Source organism: Jaculus jaculus, chromosome 8 (genome assembly GCF_020740685.1).
Source record: "Jaculus jaculus isolate mJacJac1 chromosome 8, mJacJac1.mat.Y.cur, whole genome shotgun sequence".
Taxonomy (NCBI): domain Eukaryota; kingdom Metazoa; phylum Chordata; class Mammalia; order Rodentia; family Dipodidae; genus Jaculus; species Jaculus jaculus.
The window spans coordinates 1,893,122-1,908,416 of record NC_059109.1 but is presented as its reverse complement, the minus strand read 5'-3'; the positions used below and the strand labels follow the sequence as shown (position 1 = coordinate 1,908,416).

Here is a 15,295-nt window from a genome sequence, read left to right as displayed (position 1 = left end):
AGCTCAGGCTGACCTGGAATTCACTATGTAGTCTCAGGCTGGCCTTGAACTCACTGTGATCCTCCTACCTCTGCCTCCCGAGTGCTGGATTAAAGGTGTGTGCCACCATGCTCAGCTTAAATTTTTAGCGTGAGTTGTAATGTGCCCCATCCTCATTTCCCTGCAGGCTTGTTCCTGGGAGGATGATTGGTGTTCACTGCAGGGTGATTAGGGCCTCTGTCTCTGGGGGGCTGTGTCTCAAGGTGTCGCTGCCCATCTGGCGGCTCTTACAGTCGGCCTGCTGCTCCCTTTCCCTCCTCCGCAGCAGGCCCTGAGCCTTGGCAGGTGTGTTACCCGTTGGTGTTGGCATCTCTGTAGCCTCTGTGCTTCTGTTGTGATGTGTTTCGGTTCACCACAGTGTTTGTTGCTGTTTTCCTGGATGTGGATGTCAAGCCCATGATTTTATAGAGCATGATGGAAGGCTTGTAAACTAAAAAAAAAAAAAAAAAAAAAAAGTGCTCACACTCTACCTTTTGATCAATAATGTCAGTGCTCACTTAACCTGCATGAGACCGTGGGTTCAGTCCATAGTGAAAAACAAAACAAAACAAAACAAAAACAAAAACAAACAAAAAAAAAGAAAATGAAAAAGAAAAAGAAAAAGAAAACCAGCCATGCATTCCCTTTCTGCATTGCACACACAGCCACAGCCATGTCTTAAAGTGTCAGAGGCCCTGTGAAGCTTGGCTCCTGCTTTGTTGAGTGCCGGTCACATGGGAGTCATTTACCTTGTGGCTCCACAATCTGCATTAATCATCATTTTAATGGTTATTTGATGCTTTCTGGTAAAAGCCCTGTAACAAAACCAGTCACCTTTATGGGTCATTTGGGTTCCTCACTCATTTTGCTGTCATGCATAATCTCATTATGAATTCTTCCATGCTATAACTTTTTCCTGCTTTTAATAATTTTCTTAGGACAGATGCCCAGAAATGGGATTATTGCATCAAAGAAAATGAGCACTGTTTTGGCTGCTGACACATGCGGCCCAGTTGCCTTCTGAGAGTGTATAACAGGGCAGTCCTGCCAACAGAATGGATGGCAGGCGCCGCTCAACCCTTTTCAACCACCGGCGAGTGGATGGCCAAAGCCAGAGGCCACTTGAGCCCCTGCAGCTTGAGGACCCCAACTGCCACGCACACCCAGTGTCCTTGTTCACGCACGCACACACAGGCCGGTCGCTCTCCCTCCTGTCCGCCTGAACGCTTCTCCCAGGGAAAAGGACACTGAGGAAGAGAGTCCCAGCACACACAGCCCAGCACAGAGGCCCCGCAGCCCCCCAGACTCCCTGAGCCTGTCCTGGACCGTCTCCCAAGGCCACTTTGACTCCTTCACCATCCAGTACAAGGACAGGGACGGGTGGCCCCAGGTGGCGCGTGTCGATGGCCAGGAGAGGGAGGCCACCATGGGGGAGCTGGAGCCAGGGCGCAAGTGCAAGATGCACCTGTATGGACTCCGCGAGGGGCAGCGCGTGGGCCCCGTGTCCACCGTGGGCGTGACTGACGAGTGCATGTAAGCGAGGCTGAGCCCAAGAAGTTGTTCTCTTTAAGAACAATTGTGCGTGTGTGTGCACACGTGTGTGCACACGTGTGTGTGCACGTGTGTGTGCACCGGCGTCTCTTGCTGGTTCAAGTGAACACAAGGCACCAGTGCCAGTTTTTGCTTCTGCCCTTACATGGGCGGCTGGGGAATTGAACCCAGGCCACTGAGGTTTCCAAGCAAATCCCTTTAACTGCTAAGCCATTTCCCCAGCCTCTAGTTGTCCCCCTTTCACCAGCTTCCTGGGAGGCCACGTACTTGGCAGTTGCCGCCCGAACACAGCCATGTGCCTGGGGTTTGACTTCCCGCAGAGTAGGTTCAGACCCAGCGGGATCTGCCCAGAGCCCGGTCCTCGCCATCCTGAGATCCGGTGCTAATGTCTCACTAACCGATCCAGATAACCATACAGGTAACCAACAGATCAAGAGGAAAGGTTTGTTTAAGCTCAGTTTTTGAGGTTGCCAACTGTGATGGGTTGGCCCTGCTCCTCAGGACCTGCTGTGGGACGGCATGTCACAGGCAAGGAACAACTTTCAAGAACACACCCCCAGGACCCACCTTTTTTTTTTTTTGGTTTTGGTTTTTCAAGGTAGGGTCTCACTCTGGCTCAGGTGCTGACCCAGAATTCACTATGGAGTCTCAGGGTGGCCTCAAACTCATAGTGGTCCTCCTACCTTTGCTTCCTACGTGCTGGGATTAAAGGTGTGCACCACCACGCCCGGCATGGACCTACTTTTAAAGGATCCATGTCCCCCATGGAACTAATCATTTAACACATGGCCTTTGTGGAGACACTCAAGACCCAAACAATGCAATCCACCTGACACTGTGGGGCAGGAGCCTGGGTCAGCTTTGAGTACCAAAGGTCATCAGAGCAAAGGTAGTGGACACACTGTTGGAATCTCGGGTCTATCAAATTGCTGCTTCCCTGAGTCCTCACAGAGGCTCAGTCACTATGGCAACAACTGTGGGTGTACTGGGGTGCAGTCTTCACTCTGCACACAGCCTGGTGGGCAGTATCGTCCAGCCTACATTTCCGATATACTAACAAAGATAAGGTGTCAGGGCCCGGGCACAGACGGGGTCCAGTGGGAGGACCTTGGCAGACTGACAGATCCAGTGATGGGGCTTGTTGTCACATAAGCCTGGGGGAATGTGGGACCCGGCAGGGACACCTAGAACAGCCTGCTCGTGGCACCCAGGGGACCACTGAGGTCTGCGGTCCCACAGGCACTAGCTCTGTGACACTTTAGAAGGAAGAGTGTCAGACCAGTGTTCCTGTACAGGAGACTGGAAACAGAATGGCCTGTGAGGAGCAGAGAGGGCTTTGTGCCGTGCCCTCTGGAGACGCAGGGGACCTTCAGGAAGCCTGGCTCTTCCCTGGGATGAGGGTAGAGTCCTGGTGTGTGCTGAACACTGGGGCCTTGCCTCGAAGGGTGGATGTGAGCAAAGATCAGGCTGCCCCTGCAACCAGGGCTGCGTGGAGGGATGAAGCGAGCTTGCAGGTGGGGAGGAACCTGGGTGAGGAGTCAGTGGCCCGCCTTGAGGTTCTGCGCAAGAGGACACGCGTCTGCAGGCTTGCTGAGTTAAGTTCCTCCTGAACTTAGCAAGCGTCTGGGTTGTTCTGAATCTAATGGAAGCTGGGACAGAGCAGTTCAAGTTTCTGGCATGAGGAGAGGTGTCAGAGTCTGTTTGGGGGAATGATCGGAGATCAGTGAGCAGACAACAGAGTCAGCAGGAAGCCCAGGGCCATCAGAGGACACAGGTACTGGTAGGAAAGTCACTGGGGTGTTAGGTGGAGGGAGAGGGCTGGGGTCTGGGTGGAGTGCTGGCAATGGCAATGATGAAAGCGCAGGAAGGAGATGCACTACAGGCACTGTGGCCAGTGTCATTCTGCTCCTGAGGGCTTTGTTTCTGGACATGCTCCTGTATGTGGGGAACAGAGGACAAAAGAGATCTCACCTGTCCCTGTGCAGCCACACAGCATGAAGCTACAACCACCCATGTGCCTTCTGAGAAGCCCCGCCTGGGGGCGCTGACCGTGACAGACGCCACCTCCAACTCCCTGAGCCTCTCCTGGACGGTCCCCGAGGGACAGTTTGACCACTTCCTGGTCCAGTACAGGAACGGGGACGGGCAGCCCAAGGCGGTGAGGGTGCCGGGACATGAGGACCAGGTCACCATCCCGGGCCTGGAGCCAGACCACAAGTACAAGATGAACCTGTATGGCTTCCACAGCGGCCAGCGCGTGGGCCCCGTGTCTGCCATCGGGGTGACAGGTGAGTGGACAGTGGGACCTCCAAGGAGGTGACCCCCAGCTCTCTGGTAGCACTGAGTGGAAATCAGCAACCAGGGATCAGTCATGCCTGTTGCAGCTGAGGGTGTGGGCTATCCTTGAGGCTGGCCGGTCTCCCCTGGACAGGAGTCACTGAGGCCTGCTGAGCTGCTGGTTGTATAGTCCCTCAGCTGGCCTGGGAGCGTGGGAAGATGAGTGGCTCAGGGAACCAAAAGGGGCCGCTCTGAAAAGACCCCAGATGAGTTGCGGCTTCTCCATCTTCCTCCCCGAAACCTGACAATACGTACTGGGGACCCTGCCTCACCCTCTCTGTGTCCCCTCCTCAGCTGCAGAGGAAGAGACCCCCACGGAGCCCAGCATGGAGGCCCCACAGCCCTCTGAGGAGCCGCTCCTGGGGGAGCTGACGGTGACAGGATCCTCTCCAGACTCCCTGAGCCTGTCCTGGACCGTCCCCCAAGGCCACTTCGACTCCTTCACCATCCAGTACAAGGACAGGGACGGGCGGCCCCAGGTGGTGCGTGTCGATGGCCAGGAGAGGGAGGCCACTGTGGGGGAGCTGGAGCCAGGGCGCAAGTACAAGATGCACCTGTATGGATTCCGCGAGGGGCAGCGCGTGGGCCCCGTGTCCACCGTGGGCGTGACTGGTGAGTGCAGTTGGGTGGGTCCAGGTGGGGAGACCTGCCCTAAATGGTTTTCCTTTTTCTTTATTTTTTATTTTTCAAGGTAGGGTTTCACCTTAGCCCAGCCCAGGCTGACCTATAATTTGCTATGTAGTCTCAGGCTAGCCTCGAACTAATGGCGATCCTCCGACCTCTACTCCCCACCCCCAGGGCTAGGATTAAATGTGTGTGCCACCAAACCTAGGTATTTTTACTTTTTTACGATCTTTGTGGAAATATCTGTTTTGGGTAGCAAGCCACGTGAGCTCTTCCACAAAGCAGTTTCAGCCCAGCAGTGACCCTCATGGTTCTCACAAGACTCCTGGAGGCCAAAGGCTGGAACAGGGGTCAGCCCTTGAGATCAAAGCACCATAGCCAGGGTGGCAAAGGTGTAATCATTCTGTGGCAAGGGCTCATTTGTCTGTGTGGAATTATGGCTCCAAGCTGGCCATCAGGGTGGCCTATGGCCTTGTCTGATGTCCATGTTCTGTGTCACGGACACAAGACTGAACTGTGCCAAGCCAGGCTTTGAGCAACTGAGGCCCAGCTGGGATGACCAGACAGGTCACAGGTGACAGTGTGAAGCCTTGAGGGACAACTCAAGGTGACCTTTTCATGGGCTCAATGTCAAGGGGACCAACAAAAGCCAACAAGGACAGGAGAAAGGGCAGAGAATGGCAGTCAGGGACCAGAGCAGGACCCCACAGAGATGTCTGAACCAGGCTGCCCGTCGGGACCAGGGGATGACTGAGACCCGAGGTCCACAGGCATCATCTTAATGACAGTGTCAGAGCAGTGTCCCTGGTGCTAGGAGCAGGAGGCCAGAGCCACTGTCACTCACAAAGAACATGGAGGGCTTTGGGTCATGTCCTCCGAGGCACGGTCCCTCTTGTGACGTGAGTGGAGAGGAAGGTGGAGCAGCCTTGGGTTCTGCTGGGAGAAGGAGTGGGCAGTGGTCACCAGTTGTGCACAGAGTGCTGACATCCGCTGTTGGAGGACGCTGGGGCGGCCATGTGACGCACACTGGGTGGGAAGGCAGGAGTGGGCCTGAAGACAGGGAGGACTGGGGGAAGGAACTTGGGTGAGAAAAGATGGTGGCTGGAGGAGATGGGAATGAATGAGGGAGCCAGAAGAAACTCTGCAGGAATCTGGAAGACATCTGTGTCTAATGGCAGCTGGGGCACTTCTGGTTCCTGGCTAGGAGGGGAGTGTTCCAAGCCTGTTTGGGAGCAAAGACCTGATCCAAGTGACAAGGAGGGACAGGAGACCCACAACAGGGAGCTCAGGGCAGGGGCCTCAGGGGGCCTGTCCAGAAGACACAGTTGCTGGAGGGAGGGGAGAAGTCATGTGGGTGTTGGCAGAGGGAGGGAGAGGCCTGGGGTCTGGCTGGGGGGCTTGGGATGGCGATGTTGAAGTTGCTGAGAGCAGGTGTGGTAGAGCCGTTGTGCCAGCACCTTTCTGCTATGCAGCATTCTTGGAAATGCTCCTTGATGTGGGGAACTGAGGGTCACAGAGGCCTCACCTGTCTGCATGTGTCCAACTCCAGAGGAGGAGGCAACGACCACGCAGGTGATGCCAATCACAACCCCGGAGCCACCTCCTGAGAAGCCCCGCCTGGGGGCGCTGACCGTGACAGACGCCACCTCCAACTCCCTGAGCCTCTCCTGGACGGTCCCCGAGGGACAGTTTGACCACTTCCTGGTCCAGTACAGGAACGGGGACGGGCAGCCCAAGGCGGTGCGGGTGCCGGGACATGAGGACCAGGTCACCATCCCGGGCCTGGAGCCAGACCACAAGTACAAGATGAACCTGTATGGCTTCCACAGCGGCCAGCGCGTGGGCCCCGTGTCTGCCATCGGGGTGACAGGTGAGTGGTTGTGGGAGCCCAGAGTAGAATCCGCCCAGAGGTGACCCCCAGCCCTTTGGTGACACGAGCGGGTATTTGTCACTGGAGGCTGGTCGGTACCACAGGCCTGCTGTGGCAGTGGCCATGGCGAAGGCTGTGCATCTTCCTCTGGGGTTGGGCCGTCTCCCCTGCGCACAGGGCCATCGAGGCCTGCTGTGCCAGTGTCTGTCCAGGTCTCCTCAGCTGACTGGAACCTGGGCATGTTTGTCAGGTGTCAGCTGAGCCCCAATTAGAATTTCTCTGAGCTGACCTCAAGAGCCCATGGTGGCCATGGCTTTTCCATCCTCCTCCCCAATATGCAAGTTCATGTACTGGGCCTCACCCTCTCTGTGTCCCCTTCTCAGCTGCAGAGGAAGAGACCCCCACGGAGCCCAGCACAGAGGCCCCACAGCCCTCTGAGGAGCCACTCCTGGGGGTGCTGACGGTGACAGGATCCTCTCCAGACTCCCTGAGCCTGTCCTGGACCGTCCCCCAAGGCCACTTCGACTCCTTCACCATCCAGTACAAGGACAGGGACGGGCGGCCCCAGGTGGTGCGTGTCGATGGCCAGGAGAGGGAGGCCACCGTGGGGGAGCTGGAGCCAGGGCGCAAGTACAAGATGCACCTGTATGGACTCCGCGAGGGGCAGCGCGTGGGCCCCGTGTCCACCGTGGGCGTGACTGGTGAGTGAAGTTGGATGGGTTTTGGTGGGGAGACCTGTCCTACACATTTATCCTTTTGTTTTGTTTTTGTTTATTAATAACTTCCATAATTATAGACAATAAGCTATTCTAATTCCATTCCCCCTCACTTCTCCTTCAAATTTCCACTCTCCATCATATCTCCTCCCTCTCTCACTTAGTCTCCTTGTATTTTTATCTTTTCCTCCTATTATGATAGTCTAGTGCCAGGCGCTGCAAGGACATGAATATTCAGGCCTTTTGTATCTGGAAGATTGCACTGTGTGGAGTCCTACCTGTCCTTTGGCTCTTCAAATTTTTGCCACCTTTTCTGCAGTGGACCCTGAGCTTTTTAAGGTGTGATAGATGTTTCAGTGCTGAACACACCTCTGTCACTTCTTAGCACCATGGTGCCTTCTGAGTCATCCCATGGTCACTGCCATCTGAAAAGAGAAGCTTCTCTGACAAAAAGTGGGAGTAGCATTAACACATGGCTAAGAACATTAAGAGCAGTGCTTACCAGGCAGCTTGGTGAGCATAGTATATACTTTTAGTCAAACAGCAGCAGATGTTAACAGCTAGGGCTCATGATTACTCCTGTTGTAGGTTTTCAGTGTCAGGCATGTATTTTTTCCCATGTAGTAGGCATCTAGCCCAATTATAGAGTGGTTGGTTTTCCCTATAACAGACATGCCACTATTGCACCTGTTGCCTCATTCCTTTTTTTACCCTCTTTTCCAAGTACCTGTTTTGGGCATCAAGACCACCCAAGCTCTTCCACAAAGAGCTTTCAGCCAAGCAGTGTCCCTCACGGGTCTGACATTCTGTATTGCTAACAAGACCCGAGGGTGCCAGATGCCGGCTCAGGACTCAGCCCTTGAAATCAAAGCACTGTGGCCTGGGCACAGACTCTCTTGCAGGTCACTGCCGAGCTTCTGCTGGCTGGCATTCCTCACAGTGGCTGTGTCTAGATTCATTTGGCGCCCTTGAGGGGACAGGGAGGGCGCCAGTCACGCAGCATGCTGTCTGTGACCCGAGCACCCACTTACTTGGAATTCTAGTCTCTTACTCCAGTGCATTAGTTTGTCCATTCCAGAGTTGGATGCTGTGATTGGGGCACTGTGCAGCAGAGTGTCACTGTCCCCAGTGAGAGCTCCCCAACAGCTTGCCTGTAATGAGCCATGGATTGATGCTCCTGGGAGTGCAGAGCTGTTGGTGACTCAGGAGGCTTGGGGAGGAGTTGCTCAGGATGTGGGCTTGAGTTAGAACCTTGCGGGGGTTGGGGGTTAGCAGGTGGGGTTCAGCTGTGAGTGAAGCTGTTAGATCTCAGCTCCAACTCTGGGCATCTCATGAAGTTCCACCTATGGGACAGTATATAGAGGAGCCAACAGCGTAAGTTGTATAGAAGCAGTTGTCACTCAGATTCTCTGCATTGAGGAGGTTTGGGCATTCTGTGGCAAGGGATCGTTTGTCTGTGTGGAAGTATGGCTCCAAGCTGGCCCTTAGGGTGTCTGATGGCCTTGTCTGATGTCCATGTTCTTTGTCACAGACACAGTACTGAACTGTGCCAGGTCAGGCTTTGAGCAACTGAGGCCCAGCTGGGAGGACCAGACAGGTCACAGGTGACAGTGTGAAGCCTTAGGGACAACTCAAGTTGAACTTTTCATGGGCTCACTGTCAAGGGGACCAACAAAAGCCAACAAGGACAGGAGAAAGGGCAGAGAGTGGGCAGCCGGGAACCAGAGCAGGACCCCACAGAGAAGCCTGAACGAGGCTGCCCATCAGGACCAGGGGATGACTGAGACCTGAGGTCCACAGGTGTCAGCTTAGTGACAATCTCAGAAAGAAGAGTGTCAGAGCAGTGCCCCTGGTGGTCGGAGCAGGAGGCCAGAGACACTGTGGGGTGGTGGTCGCCAGTTGTGCACGGAGTGCTGACATCTGCTGTTGGAGTACACTGGGGCGGCCATGTGACGCAAACTGGGTGGGAAGGCAGGAGTGGGCCTGAAGACAGGGAGGACTGGGGGAAGGAACTTGGGTGAGAAAAGATGGTGGCTGGAGGAGATGGGAATGAATGAGGGAGCCAGAAGAAACTCTGCAGGAATCTGGAAGACATCTGTGTCTAATGGCAGCTGGGGCACTTCTGGTTCCTGGCTAGGAGGGGAGTGTTCCAAGCCTGTTTGGGAGCAAAGACCTGATCCAAGTGACAAGGAGGGACAGGAGACCCACAACAGGGAGCTCAGGGCAGGGGCCTCAGGGGGCCTGTCCAGAAGACACAGTTGCTGGAGGGAGGGGAGAAGTCATGTGGGTGTTGGCAGATGGAGGGAGAGGCCTGGGGTCTGGCTGGGGGGCTTGGGATGGCGATGTTGAAGTTGCTGAGAGCAGGTGTGGTAGAGCCGTTGTGCCAGCACCTTTCTGCTATGCAGCATTCTTGGAAATGCTCCTTGATGTGGGGAACTGAGGGTCACAGAGGCCTCACCTGTCTGCATGTGTCCAACTCCAGAGGAGGAGGCTACGACCACGCAGGTGATGCCAACCACAACCCCGGAGCCACCTCCTGAGAAGCCCCGCCTGGGGGCGCTGACCGTGACAGACGCCACCTCCAACTCCCTGAGCCTCTCCTGGACGGTCCCCGAGGGACAGTTTGACCACTTCCTGGTCCAGTACAGGAACGGGGACGGGCAGCCCAAGGCGGTGCGGGTGCCGGGACATGAGGACCAGGTCACCATCCCGGGCCTGGAGCCAGACCATAAGTACAAGATGAACCTGTATGGCTTCCACAGCGGCCAGCGCGTGGGCCCCGTGTCTGCCATCGGGGTGACAGGTGAGTGGTTGTGGGAGCCTAGAGTAGAATCCGCCCAGAGGTGACCCCCAGCCCTTTGGTGACACGAGCGGGTATTTGTCACTGGAGGCTGGTCGGTACCACAGGCCTGCTGTGGCAGTGGCCATGGCGGAGGCTGTGTGTCTTCCTCTGGGGTTGGGCCGTCTCCCCTGCGCACAGGGCCATCGAGGCCTGCTGTGCCAGTGTCTGTCCAGGTCTCCTCAGCTGACTGGAACCTGGGCATGTTTGTCAGGTGTCAGCTGAGCCCCAATTAGAATTTCTCTGAGCTGACCTCAAGAGCCCATGGTGGCCATGGCTTTTCCATCCTCCTCCCCAATATGCAAGTTCATGTACTGGGCCTCACCCTCTCTGTGTCCCCTTCTCAGCTGCAGAGGAAGAGACCCCCACGGAGCCCAGCACAGAGGCCCCACAGCCCTCTGAGGAGCCACTCCTGGGGGTGCTGACGGTGACAGGATCCTCTCCAGACTCCCTGAGCCTGTCCTGGACCGTCCCCCAAGGCCACTTCGACTCCTTCACCATCCAGTACAAGGACAGGGACGGGCGGCCCCAGGTGGTGCGTGTCGATGGCCAGGAGAGGGAGGCCACCGTGGGGGAGCTGGAGCCAGGGCGCAAGTACAAGATGCACCTGTATGGACTCCGCGAGGGGCAGCGCGTGGGCCCCGTGTCCACCGTTGGCATGACTGGTAAGTGAAGTTGGGTGGGTCCAGATAGGGAGACCTGTTGTAGATATTTTTCCTTTTTTGCCCTCTTTGTGGAAACACCTGTTTTTGTTTTGTTTGTTGTTTTCTCCATGTAGAGTTTCACTCTAGCCCAAGCTGATGGGGCTCTTTTTATGCAGTCTTAGGATGGCCTTGATCTCACCACAATCCTCCTACCTCTGCCTCCTACATGTTGGGATTGAAGTCATGTGCTACCATGCTCAGCTTCAAATTATTGTTATTTATTTATTTTTAAGGGGAAAGGAGAAAGAGAGAGAGAACCACTAGAGCTTCTAACTACTACAGATGAACTCCAGGTGCATGTACCAGTTTGTGCATCTGGCTTTACTTTGGTACTGGGAAATTGAATCCCAGTTGTTAAGCTTTGCAGACAAGCATCTTTAACTGCTGAGCCATCTCTCCAGCCCTAGAAACACCTGGGTTTTTTTTTTTGTTTGTTTGTTTGTTTTGTTTTGTTTTGTTTGTAAAGTAGGGGTACAGTTTCACTCAGGCCAGGCTAACCCGGGATTCACTATGTAGTCTCAGGGTGGCCTTGAACTCACGGTGATCCTCCTACCTCTGCCTCCTGAAGGCTGGGATTAAAGGCATGCACCCCCACGCCAAGCTTAGAACCACCTCTTTTGGGCATCAAGGCCACCCGAGCTCTTCCACAAAGAGCTTTCAGCCAAGCAGTGTCCCTCACGGGTCTGACATTCTGTATTGCTAACAAGACCCGAGGGTGCCAGATGCCAGCTCAGGACTCAGCCCTTGAAATCAAAGCACTGCGTCCTGGGCACAGACTCTCTTGCAGGTCACTGCCGAGCTTCTGCTGGCTGGCATTCCTCACAGTGGCTGTGTCTAGATTCATTTGGCGCCCTTGAGGGGACAGGGAGGGCGCCAGTCACGCAGCATGCTGTCTGTGACCCGAGCACCCACTTACTTGGAATTCTAGTCTCTTACTCCAGTGCATTAGTTTGTCCATTCCAGAGTTGGATGCTGTGATTGGGGCACTGTGCAGCAGAGTGTCACTGTCCCCAGTGAGAGCTCCCCAACAGCTTGCCTGTAATGAGCCAAGGATTGATGCTCCTGGGAGTACAGAGTTGTCGGTGACTCAGGAGGCTTGGGGAGGAGTTGCTCAGGATGTGGGCTTGAGTTAGAAGCTTGCAGGGGGGGTGGGGTAGCAGGTGGGGTTCAGCTGTGAGTGAAGCTGTTAGATCTCAGCTCCACCCCTTGGCATCTCAAGAAGTTCCACCTATGGAAGAGTGTTACAGTCCAGTTCACATTGCTGGCAGGAAGCACCTGACCAAGAGCAAGAGGTTTATTTTGACTTACAGGCTTTAGGGTAAGCTCCATGAAGCCAGGGAGAAACGATAGCATGAGCAGAGGGTGGAAATCACCCCTTGGCCAACATAAGGTGGACAATAGCAACAAGAGAGTGTGCCAAACACTGGCAAGGGGAAACTGGCTATAACACCCATAAGCCTGCCCCCAACAATACACTCCCTCGAGGAGGTATTAATTACCAAATCTCCATCAGCTGGGATCCTAGCATTCAGAACACCTAAGTTTATGGGGGACACCTGAATCAAACCACCACATTCCACCCCTGGCCCCCATAAACTGATAACCATACATGATATAAAATACAGTGCTTTAAAAATTCCCCAGAGTTTTTATTAATCCCAATGGTGTTCAACATCCCCACAATCCAAGGTCTTTTAACTGAGCCATGATACAAAAAAAAAGTCCTCCCAAAACGTATAAACACAGAATAAACAGAATAAATATGCATAGAATAAACATTCACAGTGCAAAGGATGGCATTAGGAATAGCAAAGAAATACTTAACCAATACAAGATTTAAAACAACCAGGGCAAACATTAAACTCTGTAGCTCCAAGTCCAAAAATTCTAGTCAGTGACAAGTCTCCAAGTCCAACAATTCTAAGCAATGACAAGTCTCTGGAGTTCCAATTCTGCTCCTCCAGCTATGCTACTCACAGTCCTGGAAAGTTTCATCCAGAGCCAGCAGCTCTCCTTGGCAGCCATCTCATGGTCCCAGCATCTCCACTGGGTCTCCACTGCAACCCACAGTTCATCCTCACGGCTCCATCAGGTCTCCATGCAGGCATCCAGCAAACCTGCTTCACACTGCCCATGGCCATTTCCAAAACATAAGACCGTGTTGCAAATTCAATGACCCTCTCTTTCCAGTATTTCTTATAGTCCATAATACCAGGCAGGGTGCCAATTTGTTAATCCAGAGGGGAATAAAGCAATAGGACACTCCTTGAGCACTCATGCCCCATCAAAACAGTCTACATTCTTCCTGTTGTCCCAATGCAGGTGAGCTGGCCCAGTCTCAAAGGCTGTAATCTCTCACTTGCAGCTGAACAGGCAGCAGTTTCTGCCCAAAGACTTCATTTTTTCTATGCCATATCCCTCAGCTCACACCAGTCCGGTTCTGAACAATGCAACCCTGCACAAGTTCTCAGGACATGGGCATAACAGCAAGCTTCCCACACAAACTGTTTCTAGCCCAGTCCAGGCAAAGCTCTGTCTCACCTTCATAAGCCAAACCTCACAGTCCATAGTTCTTATTGCATTCAGGTCTTTTAACTCTGACCAGAACAGTCCATCAAGCTGTACTTACAGCACTGTGAGGTGTCTCTTAGGCCAAGGTTTCAAATCCTTCCACATTCCTCTTGAAAATCAGCTATAAAAGGTCAAAGCCAGACAGTAAGGTATCGAGCAGTAATGACACCACTCCTGAGTACTAACTTTACTGTTGCACTCAGGTTTGCATTGCTGGCATGAGCAGAGGGTAGGCATCACCTCCTCACCAACATCAGGTGGACAACAGCAACAGGAGAGTGTGCCAAACACTGGCAAGGGAAAACTGGTTATAACACCCATAAGCCCACCCCCAACAATACATGCCTTCAGGGGGCCTTAATTCCCAAATTTCCATCAGCTGGGGCCCTAGAATTAAGAACACCTAAGTTTATGGGGAACACCTGAATCAAACCACCTCAGAGGGTGTGTAGAGGGGCCAACAGCGTAATTCATATGGAAGCAGTTGTCACTCAGATTCTCTATGTTGGGGAGGTTTAGGCATTCTGTGGCAAGGGCTCGTTTGTCTGTGTGGAATTATGGCTCCATGCTGGCCATCAGGGTGTCCACTGGCCTTGTATGATGTCCATGTTCTGTGTCACGGACACAAGACTGAACTGTGCCAAGCCAGGCTTTGAGCAACTGAGGCCCAGCTGGGATGACCAGACAGGTCACAGGTGACAGTGTGAAGCCTTGAGGGACAACTCAAGTTGACCTTTTCATGGGCTCAATGTCAAGGGGACCAACAAAAGCCAACAAGGACAGGAGAAAGGGCAGAGAATGGCAGTCAGGGACCAGAGCAGGACCCCACAGAGATGTCTGAACCAGGCTGCCCGTCGGGACCAGGGGATGACTGAGACCCGAGGTCCACAGGCATCATCTTAATGACATTGTCAGAGCAGTATCCCTGGTGCTAGGAGCAGGAGGCCAGAGCCACTGTCACCCACAAAGAACATGGAGGGCTTTGGGTCATGTCCTCCGAGGCACGGTCCCTCTTGTGACGTGAGTGGAGAGGAAGGTGGAGCAGCCTTGGGTTCTGCTGGGAGAAGGGGTGGGCAGTGGTCACCAGTTGTGCACAGAGTGCTGACATCTGCTGTTGGAGGACGCTGGGTGGCCATGTGACGCACACTGGGTGGGAAGGCAGGAGTGGGCCTGAAGACAGGGAGGACTGGGGGAAGGAACTTGGGTGAGAAAAGATGGTGGCCCAGCCCAGAAGGTGGGCTGGAGGAGATGGGAGTGAATGAGGGAGCCAGAAGAAACTCTGTAAGAGTCTGGTGACACCGGGCATCAGGTGAGGGAAGATTCCTATTTCTGGTCAGCCCAGGGACATAGTCTGAGCCTGTTTGGCCACGTCATAACCCTGGTGACAAGAGATGGCAAGAAGAACCGGCAAGGGAAGCCCAGGGTGTAAGCCTCCTGGGCTTGCTCAGAAGTAACTTCTGGAGGGAGGGGAGAAGTCAAGTGGGTGTTGGCATATGGAGGGAGAGGGCCGGGATCTGTCTGGGGTGCTTGGGATGGCGATGTTGAAGGAGCTGAGAGCAGGTGAGGTAGAGCCACTGTGGCCAGTGTTCTCTGTTCTTCATGGCTTCGCTCTGTAAATGTTTCATCATGTGGGAACTAATGGTGGAGCAGGCCTCACCTGTCCTGTTACGTGTGTGTCCAGCTCCAGAGGAGGAGGCTACAACCACGCCGGTGATGCCAACCACAACCCTGGAGCCACCACCTCAGAAACCCCGCCTGGGGGCGCTGACCGTGACAGATGCCACCGCCGACTCCCTGAGCCTCTCCTGGACGGTCCCCGAGGGACAGTTTGACCACTTCCTGGTCCAGTACAAGAATGGAGATGGACAGCCCAAGGCAGTGCGGGTGCCGGGACATGAGGACCAGGTCACCATCCCGGGCCTGGAGCCAGACCACAAGTACAAGATGAACCTGTATGGCTTCCACAGCGGCCAGCGCGTGGGCCCCGTGTCTGCCTTCGGGGTGACAGGTGAGTGGTTGTGGGAGCCCAGAGTAGAATCCGCCCAGAGGTGACCCCCAGCCCTTT

At 54.4% G+C, this 15,295-nt stretch overlaps 1 protein-coding gene across 4 annotated transcripts in view; it reads left to right on the top strand.

Annotated features, from left to right (window-relative positions):
* The window catches only part of Tnxb (tenascin XB), a 74,441-nt gene that overhangs the window by 48,367 nt on the left and 10,779 nt on the right, over positions 1-15,295 (top strand). For 2 of the 4 annotated variants that reach the window (XM_045157326.1, XM_045157329.1), the window contains 7 exons: positions 3,555-3,857; positions 4,201-4,518; positions 6,080-6,400; positions 6,784-7,101; positions 9,599-9,919; positions 10,303-10,620; positions 14,912-15,238. In XM_045157326.1, coding sequence (XP_045013261.1) covers positions 3,555-3,857; positions 4,201-4,518; positions 6,080-6,400; positions 6,784-7,101; positions 9,599-9,919; positions 10,303-10,620; positions 14,912-15,238 — 2,226 coding nt within the window. Of the gene's footprint in view, positions 1-1,413; positions 1,541-3,553; positions 3,858-4,200; positions 4,519-6,079; positions 6,401-6,783; positions 7,102-9,598; positions 9,920-10,302; positions 10,621-14,911; positions 15,239-15,295 lie in introns of those variants that run through there. The other 2 variants (XM_045157328.1, XM_045157327.1) reach the window with 2 other exon arrangements.